This window comes from Henckelia pumila, chromosome 4 (genome assembly GCF_033568475.1).
Source record: "Henckelia pumila isolate YLH828 chromosome 4, ASM3356847v2, whole genome shotgun sequence".
Classification (NCBI taxonomy): Eukaryota; Viridiplantae; Streptophyta; class Magnoliopsida; order Lamiales; family Gesneriaceae; genus Henckelia; species Henckelia pumila.
In genome coordinates, this window is record NC_133123.1 from 23,253,097 (window position 1) to 23,269,993 (window position 16,897).

Sequence of the window (16,897 nt, forward strand, 5' to 3'; positions counted from 1 at the left end):
AATAAAAGTCATTAAAATGACTTATTTTGGCTAAAAATAAACTCATAAATAAATATATAATTAAATACTAAAATTTTCTTGACAAAATACCTTAAAATATTATTTTAAGGCTCATAAACTCACAAAATATTTTTTTGGCTAAAAATTTTGGTAAGTCGTCCGTCCACGGTCCCGTCTACGCGATCAAAACCATTAAATTTTCATAAATCATGAAAATCACTAATTATGGGTTAAATGCTTAAAATAACCTAAAACATGCACAAATAATTCCACATAATTATTTAACCCATAATCTAAAATTCTAAATAAATAAATTTCCTAATTATGCATGCGAATTCACGTATTTAAAATACCGGGTGTTACAACATCCCTCGATTTAACCCCCGCATGAGCCAATGGATCTCTGACTCATATGGGATGGGGTCTCCTTCGGGGTCAACCCTTTTAAAAAAAATATATATATGCGACTCGTGTAGCAAAAAATAGTACTTTTCATTTCATTAAAGATCTTTTACTTAATATTTTTAATTTTAAATGTTGCATTAATTAATGAGCCACAACGTATAGTATCTATTAATGAGTAGCTCCATCTCCCTAAAATTCTTCTTTTAATTAGCCTTTATCATCAAATCACAATTTAAAGAAGAAAATATTCTTTTAATCATTTGCTCTCACATTATAATAACTAATGTATTAATGCAACGCGAATGCTTATATAATATTTTTGTAATTAAATTGATTTATATTTAAATAAGAGTAATATCATCGTTGTAAAAGTTACTGAGAGACTAAACTGCAATTTGAAATATCAAAATTTAAAAAAATAAAAATAAAATATTTATATCATATAAGGACAATTCTGATAATAAAAAGATGGTCTCTAAGGTACAAATTTTGGAGAAAATATTACGACAACAAGACATAGCTAGAATTACGGAATGAGATGATACATCTATTATTAATTTTTAACCCCCAAATACTCCTTCTCCATAAATATCATTATTTTTAAATAAATCGGGTAATTTAAAAATTCATAGTAAATTAGCACTTCAAACATTAACTTTAAATACTAGATTACTTTTTATTTTTTTTGGGAGCTTACAAGATTACATTTCTTGTATTCAAAATTAATACATGGTACCAAACAAATGATATATTAGTTCGATTAAATATTAAACAATTTGGTCCTCAATTAAACAATTCCGTGTGGATGTGGACGACAAGAGTCTCGAATTGGGATTTTAAAATTGGTTCAAAGGGAAACGGGCTATAGCCGGTGACCATTAGCGACACTTCAATCGGGAGGATATGTAACGTTCAGATTATTATTAATTAATTAAATTATTATCCAATGGAGAGCAAAGGGCTATCACTTCTTTTTATTTAAATTATTAAAAACTTTATCAAAATCTAAATTGTCGTATTCCCTTGCCATAATTTGTCTTTCTCATTTTCTCTCATCTCATCCTTGGATCACTTCGCATAACCAATCTCACACAAACAACATCATTTTCGCAAAAAAAATAAAAATAAAAATTGCCGAGTTTATTTGTTCAAGTGACCTCAAACAATTATCATATTCAGTTAAAAAATAAAATAAAAAGTAAGTCTTCCGTAAGACTATCGTATAAATAAAACGGATTGATCTTCTTTGTATTTGAAGTGAAATCAACATTTGTAACATAAAAAATAATAAATTTTACGGATTGATCTTCTTTGTATTTGAAGTGAAATCAACATTTATAACATAAAAAATAATAAATTTTTCATAAATCGAATCGAGTTTAAAAATCGAAAGACATGAAATATACAAATGAGAATAGAAGAGGCAATTTTGATGGGAGATTATGAAAGGTTGTAATGAGAGGGTGTGTAGGACAGAGTGGTTGTGTAACGTTCTGATTTTCTGAAAGGGAATCACATGCAAGTTTGTGGGCTCCACTCCTCTACACACGGTTTAGGTGGGCCCCTCCAATGACATTTTTATCCACTTCCAGTTATTTATTATTTTACTCTTTCTTTCTATTTAATGCCCACAATTTGGCGATTTGCGGGGTTGGCAAATTTGGCATTTAATTTTTGTTTCCTTAAGTTGGAGGTGATAACTATTGTCATTTACTATTCACCAATTTATCCCCTAATTTATCACTTCTTTATTTATTACTCTCCATTTGGGGAGATAATTTATTTTATATTTTAAAATGTTAAAGTACAAGATTAGAAAACAAAATAAATACTCTATGACGCAAAAGAGAGCAAACGAAAGTATGAGATATAGTGTGATTGAATGAGAAATTTCATGTTAACTTTTGGTAATATTTTTAAAAGCGAGTGTGTTTAAATGTGAATATATCACTGAAGTTCATATGAGATGGTCCGACGGATTAATTTTGTTAGACGAATTTTTTTATTATGATTTAGCCCATGAAAATGCGTTATGTTTATGCTAAAAGCATTATTTTTTATATTATAAACATATATAGAGTTATACATCTCAAGGATAAAAAATTTTTGTAGGATCCATTGGGAAAAAAAAACCTTACATATATTGGTAAATATCCATAACTGAATGCATTTTTAGGACAATAATAATGCTACAAATACAACAAAATTTACACCATAAAATTTCAATATAAAAATTTTATTTATCAGTCTCATGACATATATATTAATTGAACACAAAATCTAACGATAAAATAATTGTATTCCCTCCATCTCAATTATATAGTTCACGTTTTCTTTTTTGTTTGTCCCAAAAATATAGTCATATACCATATTTAATAATATTTTATTACATTACATTCCTTTACTAATATACTCTATTAACTACACCTTGAAAATTGTGCAATCATTTTTTAATACATTAAATAGGGATAAAATAGAAAGTTTGTATAAAATTTACTTTTCCAATAATTTTTTTTTAATTTGTGTGAAAATAAAGTAGCTAGGACTATGTATTTGAGACGAATGGAGTAAATTATATCATTATACGAGATATTGTCCATATTGATATTATTCATAGATGGTATGGACAATACTCACACGGTGAGATTTCATTAACCATCATCTTTAATTAAAGAATGCCAAATATTTATGGTGAGTGGTAGACTGGTAGCTCAAAAATTATGGAGAAGTTGGCATAAGCGTAAAAAGTTGAAGGTTGGGTGATGGATTGGTTGATGAATTTGCGATATGATTATTTAGATTACAATAAATGCTTGATAAATTTTTATTGTATTTAATGATTTACTTATAAGAACATTTTTTATCTATACAAAGATTGAGCACGCCATGAATAAATTGAATAGACTTTAAAAATATTTGATTCATATAAATTGTCATATCAGAGCCAAAATGGAGCTAAAAAATTTAAAATATTCGAGCTTCAAATTGAACTCGAATATATCTAGAAGAATTCAAATATTAAAATTTTCAAATTAATTCAATTCATATGCACCTTTAATCGTACTCCTTGGATGAATATTTATTTTATGATTTAAAAGATTTGAATGCATTACTCTCATATAATTTGCGAAAAATTTAAATAAAAGGTTGGATGAAGTTGGATGAAGTTAACCACTTGGTGGTGACGGATATATTTTAACTTTCAGAAAAATTTTTGTGAAATCGATCCAATTTAATTCATGAAAAATATTATTATTGTTTCAAAATTATTATTTTTAACTGCACGTATCGATTTGATCAACTCATGCCACGAATAAAATCGGTGGGATCGTATGTCCTGAGATATAATCTTTAACTTTTTCATTGCTTTGCTGTATTATTAAATTAAAAAACATAGAAAGAAAGATAGAATACTAACACAGTAAAAGAAAACGAATACTCATGTGGGCGGACAAAAACTTTATCCTGAATACCTGAAACCACAGGCCAACAAGGTTCCAATATTTTTGGGCACGAAACCTAGATATATAAATATATATATATATATATATATATATGTATATTATATGTGTGTTTAAAGAGAACGAAGAGGGCTAGGAATATCACCTTGGGTACGGTAACCAAATTCCAGTATAAACTAAACTTCAATTCGTTGGACAACTGATACTCACAAACATATAATTTATTTATACGATAAAAAAGATTTTTATTATTGCATTAACTCGGAATTTATAACTAATGAGTATCGAAGAGATAGTAGATGCAGATTTATTATCACGTATAGGTCATAAAACAAAATAATATTTCTGATCAACTATTGTTCATAATTTTTGTAAGGAGTATCAACTGGCATTACAACAAGTGAGAATCTTTTTTTATGTATTGATTGAATATCTGAAACCAAATTAATTGAAACATGACCCTTAAAAAATGAAATGAAATCTAGAATAGTCGATGTTTTAAAAAAATTGTTGATTAATTTATCATTAATTGAATAATCTAACATAAAGTACATCCAACAACTGAAATTTTGTTGGCCCCAAAGAATCTGTACTTATTCGTATGTCCATGTGTTCATGTTAGCTTGTGATGGCACATTTAAATCCATCAAGTTTATTTGCCTAAATCAGACACAAATTACCAATTATTATTATTATTATTATTGTTGTCCTCCTCCTCCTCCTCCTCGTCGTCGAAGACGAAGCAATACAACTATTATAATCATTGTCAATACCATGAAATTCTTTATATATACTAGTGACCACAGCACACGCTTTACGTTTGAAATATAATATATATTAACAATCATGACACATGAAGCGATCGTGACACATGATTTTTACGTGCTTATAATTTGCTATATAAATTAAAGATAAATTGTAAAAAATGTAAATACTTTAATAAGAATTGATAAATAATGAAAAAGATAAAAAAAAATAAAGATAAAAAAATATAAAGCTGTTAGAAAATAACGAGGATAATTTAGTCATTTAAGATTTAACATAAAAGAGATGTGACTTAAATTTAGGGATAAAATGAAAAAAAAATTTGGTGTGATTTGACACATCAAAATCGGTTAATTTAAGGAGTTGAACTATTATAACATAATAATAATAATAATAATAATAATAATATAGATATATATATATGTAAGGACTCGATTCGATTCTTTTTCACCCAAAATAGTAGTACAAAGAATAACGGACATGACTAATTACACAGTAACAAATGAACATATGAATATATATCCTGGAACCCTCCCTTGGGGAGACCTTTAAAAATCAACAATGATACAAAATTTTGAAATATATATATGGAACCAAAACACAAACTAGGGAGAAGAAAAGGGTTCGGGCATCCTTGGTACTACAAGCACCTCTGCTCCTCAACCTCTTGTAGTAGTTATTAAAATGTTCCATCTTCTAAAGTATACTATACGTAGCATCGAAAACGACATCGTGCTCAAACGTCAATGTATCACGCTTTTCTTCCTCCATTTCACCAGGGTCTTGAGGAATACCATGACCTGCAAATGATGAAGAAATACAAATTATTTTTCGAATAGGGAGAAATCATAGTTCCGAATGTATGCCCATCAAGTTTGAAGCATTTTATTGCGCGATCCTGAGGTGTTATTTACACATAAGAAACATGACATTTACTTTTACACTTTATGCTAAAGAAAACTATGCAGCATCGTTCGGAGAAACGGTTCATCAAGACAATATAAACGCGATGTTGATGTGAAATTCAAGAGGAGATCAAGTAATACCTCGGATGGATCCCTCAGAGAGTAAAACGCATTGCTCTCCTTAGGCACTGAAGAAACTATGATGCCATAACCTCGATTAGCCTCTCTCAAAACCTGTACATTGTTAAAGTCTAGTTAAGAAATTTTTTGTTGTAATTATGAGTAATTACAGAAAGCTTTTTCTAAAGTTTGTTACCAGACCTTGAATGCATCTTCGTCGGTACGATCATCTCCAACATATATCGGGAGAATCTCATCGGAGTTCATTAACCCTGCAGTTTTATGTGCATTGATGTCATGAGATGCTTCACACGAGAGGAGAACTTTTGGAACTGTTTTAAGAATGTTTTGTTTTACGGATATGATAAAACCACTCACCCAGCGATTCAAGTAGAAATTCAACTGCTTTACCCTTGTCCCAGTTGAGGACTGGTCGGACTTCTAAAACCTAAATCATAACCGGACCATCAAGAAACCGGAAAGCGGGAAAAAAACTCAAGGAATACTGAAAGTAAGCAGTCGAGATAATTAACAATACGGCTATCTTGTAAATTACCTTCCGACCATGCGTTAGTCGCAAACGGGGATATTTTTTCAGAATGTCATTAACATATTCACCAACTGTTGTCCAACTCTGTTAAACCAACACAGAAGAAGATGGATAACACATTTCATTAGTTGAAATAGAATGAGATAAAAAAAACACTGTATTGAACTACTAGAATCTTGAAACACATTGAATACCTTCTCATCTACATTGCGGTAGTGCACTGATACACAGAATTTGTTGTTCTCAACTTTCGCACCGACTATGTCTTTAGTAATCTCAACAAGAGATCTAAAAACCTGATTTTAGCAGCAAAATACAGAGATTTCAAAATACAGATTAGAAATTATCTTTCTTGAACTGATGCATTAAATAATCGACGCCAAGGTTGTTACTAGCATACCTCTTCAATCATAGGTAAGAATTCACTAGCAGGTTGGAACAAATTAACTTCCTTGCCCTATATCACAGATAAAATGGTCAACAATTGGTCCATAAATTCATGCAGAATTGCTTGAAGTTCACACATTCAAGGAAGATAGATTTCTCAAACCATTACCTGCTTGTCAGTTGATCTAATACAATTCTTGTAATCGCTGCTAACCGGCCGAACTGGGCCCATGATGTCCATACCATGACTTCCAGCATAGTAAAGTTCAGTTAGTCCTACAAACTCATATACCTGAATGAATGACATGAGACAAGAATTAAAAAACTACGAACACAGACTTTGATCTTGATACATTATAACAAGAGTGCAAAAGAAATAGCCAATTGTCACCTTGTCACGACTTCTTCCACTAATTATAGCCGTGGGAAAATACTTGGCCACGTTGCTGACAGCAGCACGCATCTGGAAAACAAGTTTATCAACATTCAGAAACAACTCAAGGAGACTGGGATAAAGGCTGTTTCGGTAAGGAATTCTGCATTTTTGGGAGGATAGGAAAATGGTACCGTATTTGACATGAAGGCTTGATCCGGGTTGTCCACTATCGGAGATAAAGTCCCGTCATAGTCCAAGAATAATGCTATTCTCTTTCCTTTTGCATTGTTTGCTATTTGCTCAAATGCAGCAAGTGCCGACGGATATTTAAGCTGCAGTTAAAAAAACAGTACATTACCACATGATACTCGTTTCATATTCATGATATCATTTTAGACGAAAATCAAAAAGGCGAGAGAAATTTACCAGCCAGTCACGGTAAGCAAGATCAGAGTCACTTAAAGTGGTCTCTGCACTCGACTCCTTTGTTAACATATTATGAGTTGGAGATGATGATTTCATAGTATCAAACAGGCTCGACCGGACATCATCAAGGATTCCCGACTTTTTCCTCGGGATTGTTAGGAAGAGATTAGAGGAGAAAGCAGAACCATTGGTTGGATATGGCAGAATACTTGAGTGGATGCCTAATCTAGAGTTATTGATAGGTGCAGTATCGGCGAGAACAGGGGAGGCATGGTTTGATTTCAGATCCATTTGTATAAAGATTTCAGGTTCAAAAGTATGAAATTCCAAATATGTGTTAGCAGGTAGAATCAGATCAAATGAGATTATTTGCAAAATATGGAAATTCAAGTTAACCAACAGTTTTGTCAATAAAGAACCACTTTTTCAGAGTATATTTATCACTGCTGGAGGGAAAACAGTCCATCAAGAAGAAGATTCCTGGTAAATAATAATCAAAGCACATGTTAATTAATTGACAAGTGGAATTCAAAATTATCTAGCACATGTAAATCAAATCTTACTCTTGCATTTCTATTCCTTCTAAGTTGTTCCAAAGGTTCTTGTCAGTTGTCAGCAAACAGAAATAACTGCAAAATTTCAAGAACTGAATTTTCAGACAAAATATGATTACACATCATGAGTTTGCATCAAGACACTAACACTTCCACTTGTAAGAAAAACTGGAGAAAAACAGAAACATACACCATGCCAGATCAAATGAAATGATTTTTAAAATAAAGACACAAAAAACATACTTGAACGTTGGATGTTTCTTGCCCATCATTGTGCTTAAATATATGCATTCAATAATTATAATATAATAATACAGCGATATTGTCGAGCTACCATGAGCATGTGGAAACCATGTACGAAAAAAGAAACGGACAAATTCGCACATCAGCGGCAGATAATTGACATTTGAACAAACCGCAAGAATAAGAAACTGAGACTATCTGACGCAAAAATGAAGGAACACCACATTAAACTTTGATGTCCCATCTAACTCAGTAAACTGGCGAGAACATGTAAACAACAAGATGAAGGGATCAAGCACATATCATTACCAAAGAACTTATGGCCTTCAAGTCAAGAAAGTTCCTTTATGCAAGGAAGGGGATAATAACTAGAGAATGACTCCAGCAACTCAATAACTATGAACAAACATTGTCTGAGAGTTTGACCTCCTAAATGCTACGAAAGCTATGAAGATACAGTCACAGAGTTCAAAGACTGGTAGACAGAGCTGATAATTAATGCCCGAAGCTTGAGAAACAATGATTTATAGCTGTATTATGTTTTCCTAACCAATAGTATACAGAGTAAAGAAAACCGTGTACAACCACATATTATTGGTCCTACTACAAAGAAACAAGGGTATCATTAAACATATGGACCCGGCTTCATCAAAATTCACAAAAATGCAATAAACCATGTTATTCAAGGAAGTAAATGAGAGAAAAAATCGGGTGGATGTCCCTTTAACGTTGTCACCGTCAGAGATCACAGATGCAAATTAATTAGTCCATTGGTGGAGCAGTTGGTCTATAGTTTTCAGATACTAATTTATTATTTTGGACCCCCTTCCTCATGGTTTCATGGTGTTCACTAGGTAACGACTTAACATATAAAGATAAGAAAATAATTTCGACAATGAACCAGCCGACAACTAAATGCCTGAATAGGACTACATATATATATAAAAAAAATTGGAGATGAAAGTAACAAATAATGCACCTTATCTTCTAACACTAACACAACTATAATGCCGACATATTAGCATCCTATTCAATCTGTCTTGTCACAGAGAGAAAAGGAAAGAACCAAACTTAAAGTTGCAGGACAAAAAAGGTGGCAAATTCATAACACATCAAGTGATTCAAACTATTACCAAAAAGAAAAAAAAACACGGTTTAAACAAAATTATTCAGAAGAAACTTGTTCCAAGATTTTCTCACATATAGTTTTTTTTTTTTTTTGATAAAAAGGTAATTCAAAATAGCATTTTTGTTGTGGCTCCAGCAAACAGAAGCTGAACTTTTTCTGAAGAAGAAAGAGGAATCGTGGGCAGCTGCAATTCTCAATCGTTGAGATTTACAAGGAATACATGAGATGAAAATTTGAATCTTGGGACATTTAAAAACCATAGTGGGAGGGGGAAAATATTCAGAACACAAGCCATATGAGAGATTCAAACCTTTCCGATTAGAATCGTAGACATTATCTATAAACAAAGGCCAAAAGATATGATTTCGCATCCACAAATGCATGTTTCATGAATTTTCCAACGTCGGTCAAAGAAAAGAAAAAAAGGGATAAAGGAATCGCAAATGCAGATCAAAACATAAAACAAATGCAAGAATGCAAACAAAAAAGAATCAGATTTCAAGAAACAAAGAAATCGCACATACAGTCAAGGCTCAAAGATCAAGATTCCAGCTCACAGAGCAGAGATGACGTCACCTTCCCAGAGAACAACAGCTCCTCGAACAACGCGCGGAAACCCAGAAGGGAATTCACAAAGAAACGATCAAAATGTGCCGAAATTGCAAAATCAGGAGGAAATGCAGGTTCACTTGATGAAAAACGAAGCGGAAGGAGAAAGAAGAAGGGATTTTCATCTTGGCAAGGAGTATAAATAGGAAACGTGGGCACGAAGGTGAGAGGAAATTGCAGAGAACTGGATGGTTGAAACCGGAGGCGATTAAAGCGCACTCTGCTGGAAAGTTCAACACTGCACGCGATTTCGTTTGACCGCTATGTAAATTACGTGCCAATTTTGTGTAAATTTAATGACTCTTTCCACATAAATATTTTGTTGACCAACTAAAATTAGTCTTTGCGACTATTTTATGAGACATTGTTGTTCCGAATTTATATTTATCAAGTGAGTCGATTCAATTCATATCTATTATATTTTTAGCGTAAAAATAATATTTGTTTATAAGTCAAATTCTTACAAAATTAACCGTGAGGGTATGTCATGAAAGTTTATGTGGAAACAAGTTATATGTGGTAGTTGCCATTGACATAAACTTTGGTTATCAAAATTTAGCAAAAGAAAAAAGGAAAAATATTGAATTTATTACATAGAAATGTATCCTGATTTTATATGTTATTACAAATTAAAATTTCAATTTTCTTTATAGTAATTATTATTTTATAATTTTAATAACAGACATGTAAATTGTAATAACACAAGTTGTGTATATTATTAATTTATTATGCTGTTTAGAAGCAAGCCAGCAGCAGCACGCGTTATAGACTATTTATGGCTATTTTACTACTCTATATATATATATATATATATGTATTTATAAAAGCGTGCATTAAAAAAATGGGGCCCAAAAGGGAAATCTTTGTAAAGTCGCATACGTGGACGTACGACTTCGGGGGATAGTTGGCGTAAAGCCACGGGTGAACCGTGTCAGTAATGACACGGCCACGTTCAAAACTGTGGGCTCCTTTTTTTTTTTCCGTCATTTTCGATGCCAGCTGGTTTTTTGTCGCGACCCTAGTCTCGTTGTCTCGTGTTATATATACTAGCAAGCTGTGACACGCGCGATTTATTTAATCAAAATAAAATTGAGAATTAATTAGGAATTTTTTAAAAATTAAAAAATTTTAAATGAAATATATCGCTTTTTGAAATCGAAATGATTTCGAAATATATCGATTTTTAAATTTTTTGAACCTCGAGATTTAATTTTGGATGACGGGGTTCTAGTTTCAAACCAAGGTTCGATCGCATACTTTTTGCTATACGGAGAAAAATTTATGTCACTCCATCATTAAAGACGGCGGCTAAAAACATAAATACCACACGTTTTGTTTTTTTGTTTTTGTTTTGTTTTGTTTAAATAAAATAAAATAGGGTTTGATCAGTTAGCCGTGAATTATTTTAAAGTAATTACCTTAGGCAGCTACCACAACCGACTAACACATTATTGACTACTCTACTAATTAATTAGTTTCGTATAATACCAAACAACTTGGACTCTAGACGTGACATTTTCTAGTGCTCCATATGTTTTTGTTTTTTGGTCTTATTTTACATTTTCCTGCGTAAAATCATAAATCAATGAATAATCATGAAAAAAAATATGTGTTTCTAATTTCTGACCGACAAAAAAAGGTTTCTGATTTGTCTGAGCCTATATATCATTCATAGGGAAACATTAAAAATACAATTCAAAATTTAAAATATTTGATACTCAAATATTATATATTATTATTATTATATTTCTAATATTTTATACAAATTTCACTCTAAAATAAACTTAAATATTATAGTGAAATCCAATTATTCTTAATGTAATTTTTTAATAAAAAATTGCTCAAGGACAAAATTTCACGAATTTATTGCGTTTCCTTAATTTTTTATAGTCTATTATATCTATTCTATTCTATTATGTTTAAGTGTGAGTTGGTGTGGCCACTTTGTTTTTTGAATTTTTTTTTAAAAAAATTCAATTATTTAATTTTTTTATAATTATTTAATAAAAACGAATTATACAAGCACGCGACGTATATGAAAAAATTGATTATACAAACATGAAACACGTGCAAGTCAAAACTGGTATATCTTTAAAAGTTAGTTCTTGATACAATCAGTTTTAACACATTCAATTTTTAATCAAACCAAAAAATGATTATTTAAGCTATGTTTCCCCGTCGGTTCACCTAATTCCTTAACGTTTAAGAAAATTGTATATCCGTGTTTTTTATATTTTTTTCCCTAAACATATACTTTCATTTCATTTACAATTCGTTACAATTATATACTTATTTATAATGTCATATTGTAACTCAAATTTTATAATTTTAAATTATAGAATTATCACAAAATGTTATAAGTAATAAATAAATTTAGAAAGTATTTTTAAAAAATAACCATATATCCAAGAATTCAATTAGGTGTTGGGACCTTGTCCAAAGATGTTTGGTCAATTTCGTCGAAGATGTTTTTATTGTTGAAGACCAAATGTTCTAGAAGGAATCCGTTGATCAAACATATTATTTTCACCCCAAAGATTCAAGCCTTGTTTTTTTTTATTGCTTTGAATTGAATATACATCAGTGCTACTAACAAGATTCAAAATTATTTTTAAATATCAAATAAATAAATAAATAAATACTGAAATAAAAAATACATATATGTTTCTACCAATAAAATTATAAGTTTAATGAAGCAAATTTGTCACTTGCACTAAATTTTAATTGGACACTATATAAAATTAAAATATCAAATAAAAAACCAAAACAATCTTGTGGCAAATCTTCATTCAAGTCATAACATAAATGCATGAGTAACATAGTTGTTTTAAACTTGACTAGTCTCTTGTTTAACGGATTGATATAGTCCATACTGTAACTATTGAATAAATAGTAATAAATTTAACTCAAATCAGAATATATTAATCTTAAAAAAATAAGCATATATATATTACATATTATAAACATATATAACTACAAAAAATGAAACTAACAAAAAATTGATTCATTTGCGACGAAAAATAATAATTAACATATAAAGATAATATTTTTAACTCACATCAGCATATATTGCACAATGTTTTCCAAAGAGTTTTTTTTGCACCAAACTCCCACATGAAATATTGAAAATACATACTTCTCCCATATGAAATTTTAATAGCACCAAACTCTTAATCTTTTGTAATAGTTGCACGTTCAATCCTTCCACAAAGAGTTTTTGTACACACTTTGTTACGTCATCTAAACAACCATTTTTTTTTTTACAATATTAGGTTTATAGTACGAAAATGTCCTTCAATTATTGTAGTATTTTAATATTTACTCAAATAAATCACGTGTATTTGTGAAAAAAAATGTGTATTTTGACGTGAATGATATATTTGAGTAGATATGAAAATGTTACTTAGACGCAAAAATGACGCGTGTTCAATAACTCACTGTGGCAAAGGCAATACGTGCAATTGTTATAAATTAATGTTAAGGGCTGGGGTGTCTAGTAAACTTTCACAGGGAATAAGCGTATAATTTCAATTTTTCCATAGGGAGTTTTGGTACAAAAATTCGTTTTTCATAACATGACTAAAAAATGATACTTTTTCAGTGTAAAAAATACTTTAAACATAAAACAAATACTTTTCATGGGTTTAGGAGCGAAACCGGAAATAATGTTCCTAAAGTTTGAACACAAATTACACACAACCAATAGTACCTGATAATTAATGGAAAATTCCAAAAAATGATTAAGTACATCACATACATAATCCAAAATCAAAACAAAATCTAATATAAAATTTAAATTTTACATTCGAAAAATAAGCATAAATTCATTCTTGATTGCAAAAAGAGGCACATAAATTTATAACAATCAAATGATCGATGAATATTGAAGGAAAAAATAGTCCTAAAATTTGGTGAAATTTTGGATTTTTTGAAAAATATGAAGGACAATAAAAAGTAATAAATTGAAATGATTGTTAATCAAAGCGTATCACATTTGTGACTAATGAGGAGAAAACATTATACAAAATATTATAGACTGTATACTTATAATAATAATAATAGATAAAAATGTGAACTTAAACTTAGTCTAAAAATTATAAAAAGAAAACAATTGTTTTTCCCCCTTAGCGTATATAGCTAGCATGTAATAATAGAAGATAAAAATTTTAAAAATTGAGTCTTAGAATTATTATATACACAAACATATATGTTTATTTTTCAATGTTGGCTCCACTAATGCGTGGGTCACGTTGGATATTGTTTCACAAAATTGACTTGTGAGATGATCTCATAGAGTTTTCTGTACTGTTATTTTGAAGGAATAAATATTAATAATCGGGTTTGAAATTATCTAAAATCAAAACATCATTTATAATTTTATTTTAATTCTTTGTAATATACAAAATTTTACAAAAATAATTTTTCTTCAATTTAATTTAAATTGCAAAAATTTTGATAAAATAATCAAAATGATTATGTAAGTTTTTGTTTTATTCATATAAGTATTTAATTTTGAGTTATTGCCTTGTAATTTATGTCATATTTGGACATTTTGTCTTATTTTCTCAAGTGCTGACGTGATGTTTGAAGATATTGATATAACAAATGTTGAACAAAACCTAAAATTGAATAATTACAGGACGAAAGCACCAAATGAGCGAACTTATAGTGATGTTTGAAGATAATGATATAACAAATGTTGAAAAAAACCTAAAATTGAATAATTACAGGACGAAAGCATCAAATGAGCGAACTTATAGAACCATTTTGACTACTATCGAATTTATATTTTATCAACTATTTATCACGAAATATGTGTGCTGAAATACTGGTGGTTTTAGAGTCGCAAAAGAATTCATCTTTATTTTTTTGACATGAAAACCCACAATCGTTATCTTTCGATGCACACTAGATAACCCTCGGACTAATATAATAGTTCTCAAACTTCATCTTCATATCCATGCAAATGAATTGTTTGATATGGTACTGGGTTTTATCTTAATTTTTCTTACATACATATTTTTTAGTAATAAGTTTATGTAGGAAATTTGTTTTAAATTAAAATTTTGAATGAAAATTATAGTTCATGAATATGATAGTGTTATTTGGCTCTCCACAATCTCGAGTTAATTTGAGATTTTTGGCTATTCATATTTTCAGTTAATTCTAAGATTAATTGAGTTAATTAATCTTGCATGATTCTTGGTGTGTCTTTTGGAGCTTATAAATAGTGTGTTCATTTCCTCAATCTACACAAAAAAAAAAGATATTCAAGATCTCACTCAAGTATTCGCTTGCATTTTATATTGTTACCTTCTCAATTGACATCCGTTATGTTTTGGTGATAAAGTGAAGGTGCGATTTGAATTCGACGGAATAGTGAATTTGTGGTTAGTTTGCTGCTGGTTCAATCGTTGTATCCTTAAAAACAGATGTTCGTATGTGTCGATCCTCAAGCACCTTGTGGAGGCGACAAATCCGTTTTAAAGAAACTGTACTTATATACCCATCTCATTTTGCTTTAGAGTGTGTTTGGTAGACAGGATTTGGATGGGATTTGGTGGGATTTGGATTTGTAAATACTGTTTTAGTGTTTGGCAAAATGGAATTTTAAAACGGGATTGGTATTTGATGGGATTTCATGGGATTTCATTTAACTAAGTGAAATCCTTATAAAATTGGTCAGATTTCATGGGATTTCATGGGATTTGAGTTTATAAAAATAATAAAATTATTTCTTATAATAAATTTATAAACTTTAGTTATAAATTTAAGTTTTCTAAACATTTTTTTTTAAAAAATATCACTTTCCAAAAATTTATGCTAGCAAATTCTAATATGTATTTTAACTTTTTTTCCAAACACCAAAACGAAATTTGAATTCCATGAATTCCAATTCCAATTCCAAATCCAATTTCAAATTCAATTTCAAATTCTATTTTTTAGGCATCCAAACACAGTGTTAAAGTTTTCTTACTATTTTTCATTCATTTTATTGTTTACTCTTGTTGTACTAGTTTTGTTATATTCGCGTTTTCGAGTTTAACATCTTGGATAACAGTTTCTTCAATTTAGTGTACACTGCAAAAGATAAAAAAGAATAAAGAAAATCAAAATATACGTTTACATTTTATCCAGTATTTAATCACACAATACGTGTGCTGAAATAATGGCTATTCTAGAGTTGCAAGATAGCACATCCTTGTATCCATGCATATGAAGTGTTTGATATGATATCTTATTGGTGGTCTCAAGACAATAAGGTCACAAAAGGTTCATTCAAACACCGTATAGAATTGTGTTTGTGCATGCATAGACAACAACAGTTCAAGCTAGATTCGAAACCATCGTCTCCTCCAACTTCAACTATATTACCACTCACTTCCCCTATTGGCCCGGCACATTTTGTCGGTCAAATTCAGTGGCCCAGAAAATTGGACCAGAATCTAGAAAGGTACTCGAAACACACGATAACACTGAGGCTGCTAACTTGAAGCGTCACCATCTTACTTTATCAAAAATGGCACAAGATGTGAAAATCGACTCCAAACTCAACGAATGCTCCAAAGACAATCTAATCTCAAGAAAGACTACACAATGTGTGTGTTCTCTGTCACTTATTACGATTTAATCGTCTCTTTTTTCGTCGTGTTTTCGCTAATCAAAAGACTATGGGACCGAGCTCAACAACGTCTCCACGCCTCATCCTTCATTCTACATTTGTTTTGTACAATAATTGAAGAAAGCGAGTTTTAATGGTATAATATAAACATGTGTTCAATGAACAAATCACGAGCATTCATTTTCAAGTAGCTTGCTTTGTTCGAATATTTCGTTCTGAACTTCAACTTGAACTTTGATTAGAACCAAATTCGAGGCAAAATATTTAAATTTTCAAGTGAATCAACAAGTTCAGGCTCGCAATTGACATTATAAACGGTAGTTTTAAAGGTTAACGAATGACAAG

At 30.3% G+C, this 16,897-nt stretch overlaps 1 protein-coding gene across 1 annotated transcript; it reads right to left on the reverse strand.

Annotated features, from left to right (window-relative positions):
* Positions 1-5,025: 5,025 nt before the first annotated feature.
* Positions 5,026-10,050, reverse strand: LOC140894409 (trehalose-phosphate phosphatase A-like). Its single transcript, XM_073302917.1, has 13 exons — positions 9,846-10,050; positions 7,959-8,024; positions 7,396-7,875; positions 7,161-7,301; positions 6,985-7,056; positions 6,763-6,885; positions 6,607-6,663; positions 6,401-6,502; positions 6,213-6,290; positions 6,035-6,104; positions 5,858-5,928; positions 5,678-5,770; positions 5,026-5,431 (listed from the first exon to the last, which is right to left on the reverse strand). Exons 3-13 carry the CDS (start codon positions 7,684-7,686, stop codon positions 5,375-5,377), a joined length of 1,155 nt encoding a protein of 384 aa, XP_073159018.1. The 5' UTR covers positions 7,687-7,875; positions 7,959-8,024; positions 9,846-10,050; the 3' UTR covers positions 5,026-5,374.
* Between the last annotated feature and the right edge of the window lie 6,847 nt (positions 10,051-16,897).

Excerpts from the sequence above, each read along its gene's own strand:
- LOC140894409 (XM_073302917.1), bottom strand. The coding sequence starts at position 7,686 with ATGGATCTGAAATCAAACCATGCCTCCCCTGTTCTCGCCGATACTGCA. Across the intron at positions 6,664-6,762 it reads TTAGATCAACTGACAAGCAG|GGCAAGGAAGTTAATTTGTT; the intron begins GTAATGGTTTGA and ends TCTGTGATATAG. Across the intron at positions 5,432-5,677 it reads CTCTGAGGGATCCATCCGAG|GTCATGGTATTCCTCAAGAC; the intron begins GTATTACTTGAT and ends CATCATTTGCAG.